The sequence below is a fragment of the Phocoena phocoena genome, chromosome 9 (assembly GCF_963924675.1).
Source record: "Phocoena phocoena chromosome 9, mPhoPho1.1, whole genome shotgun sequence".
Classification (NCBI taxonomy): Eukaryota; Metazoa; Chordata; class Mammalia; order Artiodactyla; family Phocoenidae; genus Phocoena; species Phocoena phocoena.
In genome coordinates this window covers 18,306,838-18,324,597 of record NC_089227.1, presented here as the reverse complement: position 1 = coordinate 18,324,597, position 17,760 = coordinate 18,306,838, and the positions used below count along the sequence as shown (strand labels likewise).

Genomic DNA, 17,760 nt, shown 5'->3' with positions numbered 1-17,760 from the left:
AACACAAGGCTAAAAATACATATTTTAATTGTGGTGCTATTTCCCTTCTTCCATTAAAAAAATTCTTCAAGTAATTTTTTTAAAGTTAAAATATTTTTTCCTGAAATCATTGAGACAGGTTCTTTTTTCCCATATACACAAGTCAATGCTTTTTAAAAAGGGGTTGGTAAGCTGGTAATACAGCAGAGCATCAAACATCTATAACCCTTAGGTCAAAGCGGTGTATGATTTTTGGAACCTTGTAATGAAAGAAATACATACCATTGTAAAGAAGTTCAGAAGAACAAGAAAGGGATAAGAAGCAAAACACATATTCAGACTTTAATTACATTGTGATGACACTTTTATCAATTTGGCATATTTCCTTTCATTGATAGCAAAATATTGGTAGTGAATTTGGATGATAATTTGAATGTTATACTGATTCAGGTCCTGGGTAACATATTGAATGAAAATTATTAATTTAATTTCTTGGGAAATTTTCAGAGGGACTGGTAGAAGAAAAGTGTTGTGAATACTTAGAGAGTGGAGATTTTATTCTGTAAAACTTAAATTCCCTTTTGAGAAAATTAAGATGATCATATTTGAGAATAGTGAGGATTAACAAGATGATACAGTGGATTTGTAGCATTCTACAGGTGCTTTGTTGACTTAAAACTCATTTGAATCAACTGTATCCAACTGTATCTTAAGAGAAGGAAAGTTCAATTTGTAGCATTACCAAATCTTAGCCCGTTGTTTTAAAAAAGTATAGAGGGAAAGGTGCAAAAACAAGTCCCATGATGAATTAGAGGATTTTCTTTTAGGCCCAAACCCCCAATCTGGACATGTAAAGTAGCACCCTATTGACTAAAGTTAAGAAACTAGAGTTTTAATTGGTTTGTGAGATCTTTTGTTTAAATATTCTTATTGTGGCCCAGGGACCACATGTATCATTTACATGGAGTGCTTATTAAAATGTACATTCTTGGGCCCCATTCCAGACCTACATAATCACATCTGGAGGGGCCTTGAATTTGCATTTGAGTACTAGTCTCAGCTGATTTTTACACTATTTTAGCTCTTTTATATTACAGGTAGACTCAGCCCCAGGGAGGTTAAATAATTTTCCCAAGATCATATTAGATTATGGTTGATCAAGAATTAAAATTTAGATCCTGATGCTTGGTGCTTTATACTTTTCCATGCTGAAACCATGCTGACTCTTCTCTTGAGAAGCCAGGCTTCTGGATTCTCTAAATGAGGAAATGCTGGTCTTTGTGCAATGTCATGTGACAGACTCTATATTTTGTGCTTTTCTGTATCCCAATTCAAGATGATCTCTTGGTTTCTAGAAGAGTCTTGGATTGGAATTATAGCAGTACCAATTGGGATCAAGTTGTGGTGAGTCTTGAATGCCAGGATAAAAGAGTGGCTTTTATGGAAGAGCCACTGAAAAATTACCCTTGGGGAGTGATATATTAGGACATGCTTATTTACTCCTTAAAATTGTTAAGATTATGAAGGTAATTAATATATGCTTATTAAAAGAACTCAGTACTTCTTTAGAGGCAGTATTACAGAGGGGTGAAGAGTAGAAACTCTAGAACCACCACGCTGCTTTAATTTGACTGCATTCAAACTAAGTTGTACTCCTGTGTGACCTTGGGCAAGTTACTTACCTTTTTGTGCCTTAGGTTCTTGATCTGCAAAATGAACATAATAATAGAGCCTATCTTATAGAGTCTTTTTTATTAATTGGAATATAGTTGATATAGAGTTGTTTTGAAATTCTGTGAGTTAATACGTATAAAATCTTGGTAAGCTCTATAAGTTGTTGCTGCTATAGTTGTTTCAGGAAAAAAAGTGTCTCTGACTCCCATCCTTAGCTTCTCTCTTATGCTGAGGTGATGACTGTTTCTAATTTCTGTATTTTTCTTTTGGTGTTTTATGTAGATGCTGTAGAAGTTTCTTTAACCTTCATTTAACCAACCTTCAGGATTAATATTCCTTCTGTAAAAACTACGGATGCCCATTACATGTTGAATGATGTAAATAAACTACTCTGTGCTGCTGCCACTAGTTGAGTTGAATGTTCACAATAGTCATGTTTGTTCCCAAATTGGCTAATCCCATTGTGCTTGTCTTGTGTTTATATTAGTTAGGTATTACATAAAACAGAGATAATGAATGTGAAGAGAGAGTTGTTTAAATGAAAACTAAGTTAAATGCTTTGGAAAACTTGATAAAGGCAAATTAATTGCTGAAGAAAATTGTCAAGTTAGGTATTGGTAAGACAACTAAAAGATTATGGGGGGGCTTCCCTGGTGGCGCAGTGCTCGAGAGTCCGCCTGCCGATGCAGGGGACACCGGTTTGTGCCCAGTCCGGGAAGATCCCACATGTCGCGAAGCAGCTGGGCCCGTGAGCCATGGCCTCTGAGCCTGCGTGTCCGGAGCCTGTGCTCCGCAATGGGAGAGGCCACAACAGTGAGAGGCCCGCGTACCACAAAAAAAAAAAAGATTATGGGGAAAAATAAGAAAAAATCTAGAAGGAAGTCTACATTCACACTGCTGCACAAGTGTCTAGGTGATTTCTTACCTTGGAATAATCTAAAACCAAAAACCATAGGTAATACATTATAGATATGGTTTCTACAAGAATGAGAACCCAGAATATGAATTAGGGGAGCCATATTCAAAAAATATTTTAGCTTGACACCAAAATATTGATGAATGATATTATAAATTAAAAATACGGTCTTTATAATAATATATATTTATATATAATTTTTTCGTGATTCTCCATGTTAAATGACTGACTTTGATGAACTCAAACTTCTAGTCCCTATTTTTTGTATATAAATCCAGATTTCAATGTTTAATCCAAAACAGGATGGATCTTAACTGTATTCTGTAACTTTCTTTTTTCATTTAGTATCTTGTAGATCTAAAAATGTTCTTTCAAAATTAGACTCAGGTTTGTCCAATGGGGTTTATATGACCCTACCTAGATGAAATGACAGATTTCATTTGTCTCTAGAATTTAACAGATACATTGATATGTTAAGATCCAATAGCCTTTGTTACCTTGTGAGATTTAAATTGTACTCTTCTTTAGGACCTTTCTAACTCTGATAGTATTATATATTAGATTCATTTAGTGGCAGATAGTTGAATGCCCTCTATGTGGAAGCATCATGGTAGCTACTAATTTTGGCTTGCTGATCTTGCACATATTTCCTAAGGGAAGTAGCTGATGATTGTGTTGGCTAATATACCTGGGATCAGTTTGTTTCATTTTCAAATTTCAGCCTGTAATTGTTTGGTATGTTGTAACCTAGTTGCTCTATGTTAGTAGTAACTTTTTAGTTATACATTAATGTAGTAACTGCATGATTTTTTAATTTCGTGTTAAAACTGGCGGATTTTATGGATGTGGTGTGGTTGTGCCAAAACACGAAAGTTCTTTTGTTGTGTATTTACTTTGAGAGTATCTGAGAAGCTGTGATATTTATCATTTAAATTTAATCTGGAGTCATGGTGGAGATTTCAGAAGACATTCTGCTGGTATAGCCTAAACTATCACTTAGAAGAAGTTCCAGTTTTATGCTTCTTATAGATTGAAGTAAGTTGTTCATTATGGATTTAGGCAAAAGTATTTCTAATTCGGTCCCTGATTTCACACAGCAACTTCTTTCTTCATGTTCAAATGACTTTTATAAGAGTGGCTGGTCAGCTCAGTACATGTGGATTATTTTTCATTTAATCTCTTCACATAAAGGTCTTTACAATGAAGTTTGAAAGTGAAAGTGGGTGCAGCCTGTCTTATAGCAAATATACTGGTCACTATAGAACTCGTTGTATCTACCAACTTCATTCTTGACATTTTATTTTTTTCTTTATTGTAAAATTTCTCAGTGATTATATGCCTCTAAAAGCTTTTCTAATAGAGACTTAGATCTGTTAATGCCATAATTCATTTTTGAGTAAGATGCATAGACTTTTTCTCTAAGTTTCAACTCTAGTAGTAATACACCAGTCCTCCATTTCTAGGTTTTGGTTTTTGTTTTTATATTAACATATGAAGAGGGGGAAGCTGATCTTTGAATACTGTAAGCCCTGGGATCAAAGGACTGGGAAAAATTCCATAAAAGTAAACGGTTTAAACATGGAAAGTATTTTTCCTTTTTTTATTCATTTTGGTCTCTTGCTGACTTTGTAGGTTGTTAGATACTTAGAAATTAAAGTACTCTTATTTTAGACTTAAGATTTGATAGTAAATTTTTAAATGTATTTATTTATTAATTTTTGGCTGTGTTGTGTCTTTGTTGCTGCGCATGGACTTTCTCCAGTTGCGCCGAGTGGGGGCTACTCTTTGTTGTGGTGCGTGGGCTTCCCATTGCAGTGGCTTCGCTTGTTGTGGAGCACGGACTCTAGGTGTACGGGCTTCAGTAGTTGTGGCTCGCGGGCTCTAGAACGCAGGCTCAGTAGTTGTGGCACATTGGCTTAGTTGCTCCGCGGCACGTGGGATCTTCCCGGACCAGGGCTTGAACCCGTGTCCCCTTCATTGGCAGGTGGATTCTTAACCACAGCGCTACCAGGGAAGCCCAAAAGTAAATATTTTAAACAGATATATTCTTTAACCATTTGTTCTTTCACGTGTTCTTTCACCATTTGTATGTCCTTGGTAGCCAACAATATTTTGACTGGAATTGATTAAAGTATCTTTGGATTGGAAAATATAAACTTCATAGCTTTAATTCTAAGAGGCGCAACACTGACATCCATAAATGAGTATCTACAGTGTATTTACATATCTTATTTTCTCTGCACAGCAACTCTGCAGGTAGATCTTTTACCCATTTTTCATGAGAAGCCTAGAGAGACTGAGGGTCACATAGCTAAAGAGTGACTGATCAAGAATTTTAATTCAAGTCATTTGAAAATCATCATAGCTTTCCACTGATCCTTAAAAAGGACTAGTTCTTGGCAAGGTAATGAGAATACACAAATTACTAATCCAAGGCAGTTACTTAAGAAAACTATTCTAAGATACCCTTGATTATATTAGATTGTCATAGCTCATTTGAGGTGTCTTAAGGGCAACTTAATTTTCTCCCATCCTGAGGGTTGTCTTTTTGCCTTGTTTATGGTTTCCTTTGCTGTGCAAAAGCTTTTAAGTTTCATTAGGTCCCGTTTGTTTATTTTTGTTTTCATTATTCTAGAAGGAAGGGCAGCTTAATTTTGTTCACTGCTCATTCCCCAGCACTTAGAACAGTATCTAGGGAATAGTATATGCGCAATAAGTATGTTAAATGAATGAATTTGAATTCATTATATTTTGAAAGAATAGTTGCCATAGTCTGGGGGGAGAAATGCTTAACACTCAAGATTTCTTCCATTGTTTGGAGACAAAGTACTCAGAACTTGATAGTGATAAGCTGGAAGAGATGTTGATTGTTGGAAATTATTCAGATGATGAAGATCGTGGTGGAGGCCACAGAAATTGAGAAAGAGTGAATCTGAAACACTGGGGAGGCACAGAAGACTGGGTGACCAAATGTAATAGATTAGAGAAAAGAACGATTAAAAAGAGAACTGGGAGAAAAGGGTACTAATAAAAAATGGAATGGAAGAAGATGTGTGAAAAAGATTCAGTTTGATTTTTGTAGTGATGGCAGGTATTTGAATAGATACATATCTTGTAGATGGCTAGGAATAGGAAATCAGGAATTAATGGTTATATCCAAGATTGGTGGAGACTAATAATGGGGAGGATTGAGCCTTAAAGGACAACCAGATTTTAGAGTAATAAGGGAGAAGGAAGCAATTAAAAAAAGGTTCCAAAAGGAAATCAGTCACTAACATTCTTTAATGGCAGATTTTTTGTTTTTTTTCAAGGTATGTTCACGTTCATCTAAAAGGAGAGGAGAGGATTAAATGTGTTAAAGAAAGTGTGGTTTAAGCAAGAATAACTTAGGTGGTATCTTAGCCACTATGTTCCAAGCTTTGAGAGCTAATATATAAATATTTCAGTTCTTGCTATAGAGTGAAGTAGATGATCTATTTGTGGAAGCTGTATATCTAACATTTGTTTCCAAAAAGTGTGTCAAAATATAAACCAGTGGTTAAAAAAATGTAACTAATATATTCTTTGGGAAGTTAAGAAGGGAAGAGATTAGTATATAAGAGGCCTTACAGCTTTAACAGTTTTTTGAGTTAATGTAGTCAAATTTCTGTTTGCAGATAAGGAAACAGTGCTCAGGAGGTTGATCTGCTGGAGATCTGAAAGCTAGTTTTGTGGCAGAGATGTCAAAGTTGGGAAGTTGAGGCTTCAAGGAAGTGCTGGTACTTGAACAATCCTCGAAGGTTTAATAAGATTTTTATTTATAGAGTGGGATGGATATAAATAGAGGAAAATGACTTTTGAAAACTTGAAGGAGAATGAACAAGGATATGCCAACAATCACAAAAAGACTGACATAATCAGTGGATTTATATATTGGGATATTAGTATGGAACAGGGTAACCTGATAATGCCAAGATTAGGAACCTGTTATTACTGTGAGCTATTATGCTTTTTTTTTTTTTTTTTTTTTTTGCAGTACGCAGGCCTCTCACTGTTGTGGCCTCTCCCATTGCGGAGCACAGGCTCCGGACGCGCAGGCTCAGCGGCCATGGCTCATGGGCCCAGCTGCTTCGCGGCATGTGGGATCTTCCCGGACCGGGCCATGAACCCGTGTCCCCTGCATTGTCAGGCGGACTCTCAACCACTGTGCCACCAGGGAAGCCTGCTATTAAGCTTTTTTTTTTTTTTAAGCTTTTTTGAAGAGGGCAAAATTAGGAAACTAGTGGGCTTTGAAGTATATTCAGTGTTTCAGCAAGTGTTCTAAAATAGAGCACTGGAGCAAATGTCTTTCTTCTTTTTTTTTTTTTTAAGACATCCAGGCCACATCCCAGACGTACTTAATCAGAATCTCTAGGGTGAGGCCTACGAATCTGTTATTTTCAGCCCCTAACCCCAGGTATATTAAAAGTGGCATTTTGTGGATCTATGTTTGAGAACCACTGGTTTAAAGGTCAAGTCAGAATAGGGCGAGAGACTACTTAGAAACTTATTCTGGTAGCCTAGGTCTGAGATAAGAAAATGTAGACAGTAGGATCAGAAAGATTTGTTTAAATCCTATTAATTAATTAGATTTGATGCACATTGTTTTTCTATAGGGAAATGAGAGGATTCAAGGTTCAGACTAAAAGAAATGATTAAAATAGTGATAGAAGGAATACTTAGTTCATCCTGAAGAGTGAGGACATTATTTTGCTTGAGATTAGAATCAAGAATGAGAGAATAAAATTATTGCCAAGTTTGTTTCAGTCAAAAAGTATGCCCTTTCCTGGTGACATACTTATTTGAAGGCTAAAAAGGCAAGAATGAACCAGCTTGATTGTATAGGTTGAGTGACTAAAAGATAAATGCAGGATTTTTATTGTTGATTTTGTTTGATTTTTAATTACAATGTTTTAACACTACTTTTTGGAAGACTGTGTTTTTGTTTGTTTGTTTTTGTTTTTTGCCTTTGGACAAGAGAATTCACCAGTGCGATAAGGTTTTTATGTCACATGTTGAGTCAGTAAGTATTTTCTTTTAGCCAATGATTTTCAAACTATTCTCAAGGAATTCTTAGGTTTTTAATGGGACTTAACTGGTAGGTGGGAGGATGTTCAGGCAGGGACATTCCCTTGCCACCTTCTTTAACTGCAGACATAGCAAATAATGAAGTAAAAAAGCAAATAATGGGCCTACTGTGCCCATTAGCAAATATCATTAATCACTGGGGCCATCTCCCGTTTGTATCTGGCTGTAGCCTCCTTAACACAACATTTAAAGTTGACACTAGCAATTACTGGGAAAAGCATAGGAGATTAAAACGTTTTTTTAATCCTAGAATAAAAATAGATGATTAGATTTTTGTGTAAGATTTTATTTGTAGGAAAATTTCTATCAATAGTCAGAGTTTGAAGGCCACAATTTTAATGTCACTTTTAAAAGTTTTAATTTTGAGGCAATTGTAAGAAATAATAGAAATTCTGTATCCTTTCCCTGGTTTCCCTCAGTGGTAACATCTTGCAAAACTGTAGCACAATATGACCACAATATTGACATTGATTCAGTTCACCCATTATGTTCAGATTTCCCTAGTTTTACTTGTGTGTGTGTGTTGTGTGTATATAGTTCTTTTCATTTTTATCATATGTAGGTTCGTATCTCCGCCACCACAGTTACGATACAGAACAGTTCCATCACCACAAGGATCCCTGGTGTTGCACTCTTACTACCACACTATTCTCTGTTTCTATAATTTGTCATTCAGGAATGTTAGATAAATGAAATTATACAGTATGTGTGACATTTTTGAGATTGGCTTTGTTTCACTCAGTACAGTTTCCTTGAGATTCATCCAAGGTGTTGCATGTATCTGTAATTCATTCCTTTATAATGCTAAGTAGTGTTCCACTTAATGTTATTTTCTCACTTGTAGCTACCCCATAGAACATGCAGCTTCAGACTTTTCCTTTTAAATCTACAGAGCATATTGTCTCTCATTTTCTTTTGTTAACTTCCCTGACTCTGTTTTCTTTTATTATCTCAGTTCCCAACTCTGTTAGGACTGTTGGGAGCACAGTTTAAAAATTGCTCATGTAGACAACAATTTTTTTTTTTTTTTTAACTAAAGGAAGGTTTAGGACCCACTGAAGTTATGTGGTGTTATGCTTTACAGTACTCATTACTTTTGTACATAAAAGTAAGATTTTAAGGAATTGGGAAGGTGAAATTCTTAAATTTGAAGATTCTTTTTCTTCTGTGTTTGTATATCAAGCCGTACATTCTACGACATATAGTCGTGGGCCACATGGCAAGTAGAAAGTGGGAATAGGTAACTGTTTAGAATGAAATCACTTTTGTTACTTACGTAGTCGGGTATGAACAAAGACTGAACTCATTCTAAAAATAGTTTGTGTGTGTAAGAAACAGAAATTGTACATTTGCACCCAGAGACTAACCAGTTACCAAGCACTGAATTGCTTCAAAGGCTGCATTTTATTAGATTTTACACCAGAGGTTAGTGACCTCCAACACTTTAGGGAATGATGAATACTGTTTTAAAATAATGACGTGGTGCATTAAAAAACTGGATAGTATTGAAATTAATTATTTTAATTCAAGGTTGTTTTGGGGTGGTAATGGAGGAGTGTACCAGTACTTTGACAGGTTGAAGAATTGGTGTTCAGCATAGCTTCCCCAAACCCTGTTAGAGTGGTACCCCATTATATGATGCCAAACAGTTCAGAATATCATATTCACCATCAGTATTTCTCATCATTATGGTACATCTGTTAAATTCTATGAATCAACATTGGCACATCATTATCAACCAAATTTTACACTAAGCCTCACTCTTTGTATTCATTTTTTTTAAGGTTGTACTTCTTGATACTTTATTTTGATTACAATATCAAATCTCTAGTGAGCTGAAGATAAGGTAAACTGGGTTGCAAGGTAGGCCAGTGTGAAGTAATGCCAAATACTGGCTGATCTGGGAAAATGACTCATTCTTAACTGTATAGGGGTGGTTTAGTGCTTGTTGGGTTGGCATTGGCTTATTCTTTAAAGAATTTACTCTTACTAGAGCCAATCTTGTTTTGACAAAAATTCTGTAAAAAGGATTTCAAGGGCCTGATGCCCTAGTTATTTTAACCATTACTCTGTTTTTATTTTAATAAAATAATCGAAACAGTATGTTTAGAGTTTATAATAAAGAGGTTTGGCTGTTGGCCTTTTTTTTTTTTTTCCCTTCTTTTTTTGGCCATACCACACAGCATGCGGAATCTTAGTTCCCCAACCTGGGATCAAAGCCGGGCCCCTTGCAGTGGAAGCGTGGAGTCTTAGTGGATGGACTGCCAGGGAAGTCCCTGGCTGTTGCCTTTTTAAGTGAAGCTACTTCTGTCACATTCTCTGATTTGCAGTCCAACACAGAAGCATCCTTTCTCCTTTACTGACAAGAATGGATTCTAGAATAGATCAGAAATTCTTAATAGTTTACTTGACTTTTACAAGTATAATAGCTGAGAATTGTTCTCCAATACTTTTTTTTCCTTTTCTGTTACAGTTTATTACAGAATATTCAATATAGTTCCCTGTGCTGTACAGTAGGATCTTGTTGTTTATCTATTTTATATATAGTAGTTGGTGTCTGCTAATCCCAAACTCCTAATTTATTCCTCCCCAGCCCCCTTTCCCTTTGGTAACCATAAATTTGTTTTTTATGTCTGTGAGTCTGTTTCTGTTTTGTAAATAAGTTCATTTGTATCATGTTTTAGATTCCAGTGATGTCATAAGTGATACCATATGGTCCAATACTCATCTTTTTAAGGACTTTTCCTAAATATTTAATTCCCAGAATTGTTATCTGGTTATCATAGCTAATACTTAACTGAGTGGCACACAGATTCCTTGAAACAATTCAGAAATATGTTTTATGATTATTCCTATTTACAGATGAGGAACTAAGGCTTCAAGAGAATAAGTAACCATTATTAATAGGTGGCAGAGTGTTAAAACTGAAGCATTGCTATTTTGATATTGAATTTAGTACTAGTGGTTGGAATTGTACTAAAATATGGTGAAACTGTGGAACTCTCGTATAGAACCAGAAACTGTGTGTTTTGAACATTGAATTTCATATATAGGTTTCCATTTTTCATGTAGGTCCATCAACATTAATCCTGACTACCAGAAGAAAGATTTTTTTCAATAGAGAGTTTATTTGCTATAAAAGATTATAGTGTAAGTTGAATTCGTGAAATTCTTTATCTCTAGGAATGAAATGGTTATCAAAGGGATACTCAAGTTAAAATTCAACTGGTTAGGGCTTCCCTGGTGGCGCAGTGGTTGAGAGTCCGCCTGCCGATGCAGGGGACACGGGTTCTTGCCCCGGTCCGGGAAGATCCGGAGCTGCTGGGCCTGTGAGCCATGGCCGCTGAGCCTGCGCGTCTGGAGCCTCTGCTCCCCAGCGGGAGAGGCCACAACAGTGAGAGGCCCGCGTACCACAAAAAAAAAAAAAAAAAAAAAATTCAACTGGTTAGATAGGTGGTCTTTGCTTAACAAATAGTTCTATGTAAGGAATTGAGTATACTTACGTATATATTAGTAATCTCAAATTTGAAGCCTGGTTCCCTTAACTTTTGGGTTGCTTTCAATTCACTAGCAAGGCATCTGTTTGTTCCTGAAAAATGATAGGGAATTTAAATATTTTTATCCTTTGAGTATGTGCTTTGCACTGTCCCTGAAATATTTTAAATGCAAATTTTAGACTTTGAGCCCATGCATCTTTACTTACTTTGTAGTGTTTTAATGCATTGCTGTGGAATGCATGTAGGTTTATTAAGTAGATTAGGTTTCAGGGAGGAGCAAAGTAGGTTTTGTTACTGTTGTTTCATTTAGTGTGCCAGAATGAATGCAGTCCATACGTTCTGCAGTGAAACAGTTATGTAGTTATTTAATTTCTCCTCTTTTTGAGAGAGGCAGTTGTCAGTTTTTCCCCCTTAACTGTAAATTCTGGATTTTATTTTATTTATTTTACCAACCATCTGGCAAATTTTAATTTCAGGGAAACTACTGTGTAGGTTCTGGAATCAGACTGTTAGGGTTCAAAACCTGATTCTTCTATTTATTAGCTATGGAACTTTGGAAAAGTTTAACTTCTCTGCCTTATCTGTAAGATGGGGTAATAAATGTACCTATGCCATAGGCTCATTGTGAGGATTAAGCATTGTAAGCAGTATTTATCATCATTATTATTATAACCTCTATTTGGGGACGTTTGAGTATCAGGTAAGTGCTTATAAAGCACTGGCTAATACTAACATTAACCCAGTTAGAGAAATACATAATTCATTCTATTATTCTTCTTAGAATCTGATATTTATCTGTCATTTTGATTATCAGGACTAATCTGTTAATGTACTTGTGATTGTAAAATTTAAACTGTAAGATCATCAGCCTAACCTGCCTCCATTTATAGTTGAAGCCCAGAATAGTGAAATGAGTTGACCAAAGTTTCGTAGGTAGTAACTTGGTAATAGATTTTGATTAACTAGTATCCTTTTTTGTTATACCTTAGTCAACAGCTATAAGTAAAATTAAAATTATAAATGATTAATGAGGGCAGTTTAATTTCTGATTTATAAGAAAATCTCAGTTATGTGGTACCTCACAACTTCTTTCAAGTTTCTTTGTTTCATTTCTATTAGTAATTCAGCCCCAGATTCACCTGCTTATCTCTTGTTATATGTCCAAAATGTAAACATGGATTTAATATTAAATATTTATTGAGCTCTTTGTAAGGTGTTTATTAAGGATTGAAAGGTAATAATAAATGACCCTTTCCTCAAAGAGATTATGTTAAATTGGGTTGGGCCCTTTATTTGCAATTTTAGAAAAAAAATTTTCCTCATATTTTCATCTTTTTTGCCTTTTGGGTATCATATTTATCTTTTCAGTGGTATTTTTTTGTTTTTTGAACTTCTTAATGTGGTCTTAAAAGCAGCCTCAGTTTTCCAGTTCTTCTGATAAACTGTTTTCTAATTTAATTGCTTTTCCTTCTTGCCTTTTATCTCGTTTTTCCTACTTTAGGGTTTTGTTTGGTTTTGTTTTGGTATCATTGCCTCTGCTAAATCTATGGGGTTGTTTTGTTTGTTTGTTTTCTTTTTTGTTTGTTTTGTATTTTTTGTTTTTTTTGTGTGTTTTTTTGGCGGTGCCACGAGGCTTGTGGGATCTTAGTTCCCTGACTAGGGATTGAACCCACACCTCAGCAGTGAAAGTGCGGAGTCCTAATCACTGAACCACCAGGGAATTCCCCTAAATTTGTTTTTAATATCGTGTTTTCCCAGTTTCTTTCCAGTTTGATTTGGTATTTAGCATTGTTTCCTTTACTTGTGTTTACATTCATTTGTATAAAAGAGTGAAGAATAAATTTATTTTTTTAAGAATCAGCTGCTATCTTTATTTGAGTCCCTTTGATTTTAGGTTCCATGTTAGACAGAAGTATCAATACCTATAATTTTATGCCATTTATAAACAGCTCAATACTCCTGTGTTCACTTGGTTTCTAGGTCTGTTCTGGATAGCAGGTTTTGTGAAGACATTTATTCTTTCTTGGACCTCAGATTTACCAGACATCTCATGGTATTTCCTTTTATATTATTTCTTTAATGGCTGCCATTTATTCTCAATGTATTTTGTATATATTTTGCTTGCCAGTTGTATAACCAGTTTTTTGTTCACATGTAAGATATGAAAGCTTTGTGGTAGTTGTTTGTATGGTGTTGAATTGTTTTTCTCTAGTTATGCCTATGTTATAAGCTCACATCTTTTCTGTTTACTACATTGTCTTTCCCTTTCTTTTTTTCTTATTTTTAAAGACCCTAATGAATTTATACTTTAAGTATCAGCTGGATTTTTAAACAGTGTGAGTTTTCTGGCTATGGAGTTTTTGATATTAATGAATATAGTGAAATATTTGCCACTTTATGGTCTCAATAGATATGACCTCTTGCCTTCTCACCTCTTGTGAGTAAATTTGTGAGATCATCTTGTTTGCTGAATCAAACTCAGAGTCTGTGGTTCGGTTACAGATGTGATGATGAGTTGTTATCCTGGGGATGAGCTTCTGTGATTCTAGATGAGAGATGCATTTCTGGAAAAGGTGTCACGTGGTTGTTTTTATAGCGCGTAATTGTATAGGTTGACAACTCATTTGGTTAATGAGGCCAGAACTGCAGTTTCATTCCGGGTGCTCTAATTCATTCACCAGTTCTTTATAGAGTGCCTTTTATGTTCTACGCACTGTGCAGGATTTGAGAGACAGGCAGTAATCACAAAAATATAAGCCATTGTCTGAAATAAGCTTATGGCAAGCTCTTCACTGCTATTTAAAAACAGCTGAAATATAGTGTTTATTGAGGACTGTATATTTATATAAAGATGGGGGACACTATTAAATACGTATTCAAATAAATTGTTTTAGGTTGGAAACATTACTCAGTTACCTAAAAGAATACATAATCATTTGACTTCTGCTTTCTAGTTTCTGCCTCTGGTTTTAAGAAAAAACATACAACTAAATATTTAACAACATATACCTAAAATATAAGATTTCCTATGAGTCTAATGTTAAGATAAGCTGAGCTAAAGAAAACTTCTACCAACTAGATGGTACCAACAGGAGGAGAATTTTTTTTTTTAATTTTAATTATCTGTTCTTAGGTCCAAGTTTTCAGTATTTTAAAGAAATACAGAATAACATTTGATTTATATGTTGCTTGCATGTTGTCACTTAGAATCTAATTTCATAATTTTATAGCTTTGTGCAGGTTAATAAATATAGCTTTTTTTAGTAAAAAAAAAGTATAGTAAAAATATACTTTTTTTAGTAATTCTAAAACAGTCGCAGGTGCAGAAAAGGAGGTAGGGCAGTTTTTCCTTTTTCTCACCCTGCTTTAATTGTTTTTAGAGAATGTTTTTTTTTTTAAGAGGATGATTTTAATTTGGTGAAAACTGTAAAATCGTAGCAAATAGAGAACCATAATTACATACTTTATTTTCAAAAACTATTAGAAGATTCTCTTTAAATGAGAGCTAAAGAGTTTTTTTATCCACACAGTTTTTTGGTTATGAAATAAGAGCAACTCTTCTTATGTGACTACCACTTATTGATTGCTAAATATGCATAATGCAGTGTATGAAATGCTTTACAGTCATTATTTCATTTTCTTCACAGAAATCGTAGGCGGATATATATCCATTTTATAAACAAGGAAACTGAGGCTTAGAGTGGTTAAATTACTTGCCTAGCTCACACATCTGCTGTTAGAGAGAGATAGGCTCCAATGCTCATGTTTTTCACTTTTAAGTGCAATTGCCTGTTATTGTATATTTTTGTACTACTTTGTACTTTTGTACTACTTTTGTACTATTTTGTATTCAAGCTACTACTTGAAATCTAGTAGCTCTCCCCCAGTTATTCATGGTTTAAAAGTAAAGGCTCGTTTTCTTGGAGAATTCAAACCACTGTTACCTCGTTATTTCCATATTTTGGTATTTTTTTCCCATAAGATATGAGCTCACAGTCTGCATCATCTGTGAAATAGGAATTAACCTGAGTAGATATTCTCAAGCTTACTTGTAAAAATTAAAAGTAAATATAAGAATTGCTATTTGAAGAAACACTTCTCTTCAGTATTTCAGGTATAACCTGAGCGGGACAACATTGACTGTTTCTCTTGTTTATATGGTTATCTCTGTCTGCTTTGTTCCGAGTTGTACTGTATCATTGCTGAAAATATTTCGAGTAGATATTTCACATATAGTACATATAGCAGGTGTTAAACAGTGAATTTAGATTAGAAGAATTGATATGGAAGCTGAATATGTTTTTGTTACTATGGTAAGTTTGTTTAAAAATAAGTATTCAAGTATATGACAAGAATATTTAAAAATATTCAAGTATATTTCTCTTCTGATTGTCTGTGCTAGGGATCATTAACTCATGGGAGAAAACTGGAGAAATAAACTCCCTCCATATACATGTATTTATGTAGTACGGAAAATGACAACCACTATAAAACAATTGACTTTATTACAAATAAAATAGATTTTTTAAAAAATATATAAACAATAGAGTAGAATTGGTTCAAATTCTGGTTTTCTTTCTTAAACTGAGCAACTTTGGTTATGTTATTTAACCTTAGTTGCTTTTGAATTTCTCGGTGGTACAATGGAGATCCCTATCTCAGAGTTGTGAGGATTAAATAGACCATCCATGTAAAAGCTTAGTCCACAGTAAGTCTCAATAGTTGTTAGTTTATTGTTAAAGCATTTACTGAACCAAGAAGACTTAATTTTGGAGAGTGCTGTAAGACATTGTTTTATCTTTCAAAATGAATAATATTTGTTGGTTCTTCACTAAGCAGTATGCCTTAGTAATCATTCTTTTGGCATCCTAAATTCATTCCCTAAGGAAGATTATGATTCAGAAACTTTTCTTTTGATCATAATCTCATAACTTAATTCCAGAAAAATAAAATAGAGACCCCTTGAGCAAATTCCAATTGGTATTGATATTTCAATAAAGAATGCTTTCTTCATGTATTTTACTTACCTTTGTTATAGGTTGACTGTTGCTGGGGATATGAAGATGATTCTTAACTTTTGGTTCCCTTTTCTTTTAAATAGGGTTTGTGGATGCACTTAGATGTTTGCAATGAGCACTGTGGCTGGCATGCCCCAGTGTTTTGGATACCAATGCATAGGACTCCATAGTAATCGAATTTACCAGAGGCGAACGTCATGAGCATAGTGATCCCATTGGGGGTTGATACAGCAGAAACGTCATACTTGGAAATGGCTGCAGGCTCAGAGTAAGTATTTAAATTAAAGGTATTTTGGATAGGGAAGGGCAAAATATTTCATGTAATTATTTTAGCACAACCAAGCAGTGCTTGATTTGCATTTATATTTTTTCTCATTTTAGACTCTTGGCTAAAATAAAATGTCAGAAGTTTAAAGGCAAAAATTCCTTTAACTAAAATTACTTTGTAAATAACTTTTGAGCCAAAATGCTCTATCTTTTTCGGATTTTTTTTGTCTTTTCCATTTGCTAATTGTTGACATCAAGAGTCAAGGTAGCAGGTTATTGTTTTTTTAAATTGTAAGACCTTTCATGTTTATATTGGAAAATTAATTTGGTTTTAAATTTGAATCTTTAAAAAATTGTAATATCCATTTAAACACAATAATTGCTTCATTTTTTAAAAAGTTGAGTTGAAAAAATTCAGGCCATTTTTAAATAAGAAAAAGGGAGTATTTCCTTCTAGATGTGTACTTTGCCACTTTTTGCTTTTATGGGAGCCATTTCTGAGGGATTCAGTGAAAGGTTCTTCCTCGCCTCTAACTCTTTGGTCTTGGCAGTTGTGTGGATAGATTTCATTTTATTTTGATCTTGAAAGACCACTACATTAATACTAAGTTATTGCTGTGAAAATTGATTGTTTTTGGAAATTGCAAGGGGTTCATGTGACAGTGATGGAATCTAAAGGATGGAAAGATGCATACGTTTGCTCTCAGATTCAATATGTAGTTGTATTGTGCTAAATGGGACGCTCATTGACCAGAAAGCTGAATTCAAGTTAAAAAAAAAAACAAATTTATTTATTTTTGAGCTCCTAAAACTGGTATGTAGAAAGGACAAAAACTGCAGTTAATATTCTCCTTTTGCTGGCATTTCAAATGGTCTAGAAGTGTTTTCACCACTCCCGCTTCTGCCATTGAGAAAGACTCAGGGATGCTCTCTAGTATTCCTATAATATGCTACACAGTCCATTTAACTATATGATTATTAAAATACAGTTTTTAAAAGCCATTTTTTTACACTATGCGTTAAGTTATTTTTGTTGTAAAGTAATAGATTCCCAAACATGGCACTCTTATGACAGTTGATTGACATTCATTCTGCCCAGGTAGTGACACTACTCAGGAAGGAAAGAACCTGGAAGCAGGGCTTGACAGGCAAGAGGTTCCCAGGCTAAAGTACTAGTTTTTCTTAATGTATAGCATCTGATAGATGCAAATCTATATCTGATGATAGTTATAGGCATTTATTGGTAATAATCAAAGATTCTTTGCTTCCTAAAAATATTCACCTTGACAGTCTTTTTTTAAAT

At 34.5% G+C, this 17,760-nt stretch overlaps 1 protein-coding gene across 1 annotated transcript in view; it reads left to right on the top strand.

Moving 5' to 3' along the window:
* Positions 1-16,387: 16,387 nt before the first annotated feature.
* KMT2E (lysine methyltransferase 2E (inactive)) overlaps positions 16,388-17,760 on the top strand; it is a 70,458-nt gene continuing 69,085 nt past the window's right edge. The window contains exon 1 of the mRNA XM_065883745.1: positions 16,388-16,458. Within this exon, the coding sequence (XP_065739817.1) occupies positions 16,388-16,458 (71 nt within the window). The remainder of the gene's footprint in view (positions 16,459-17,760) is intronic.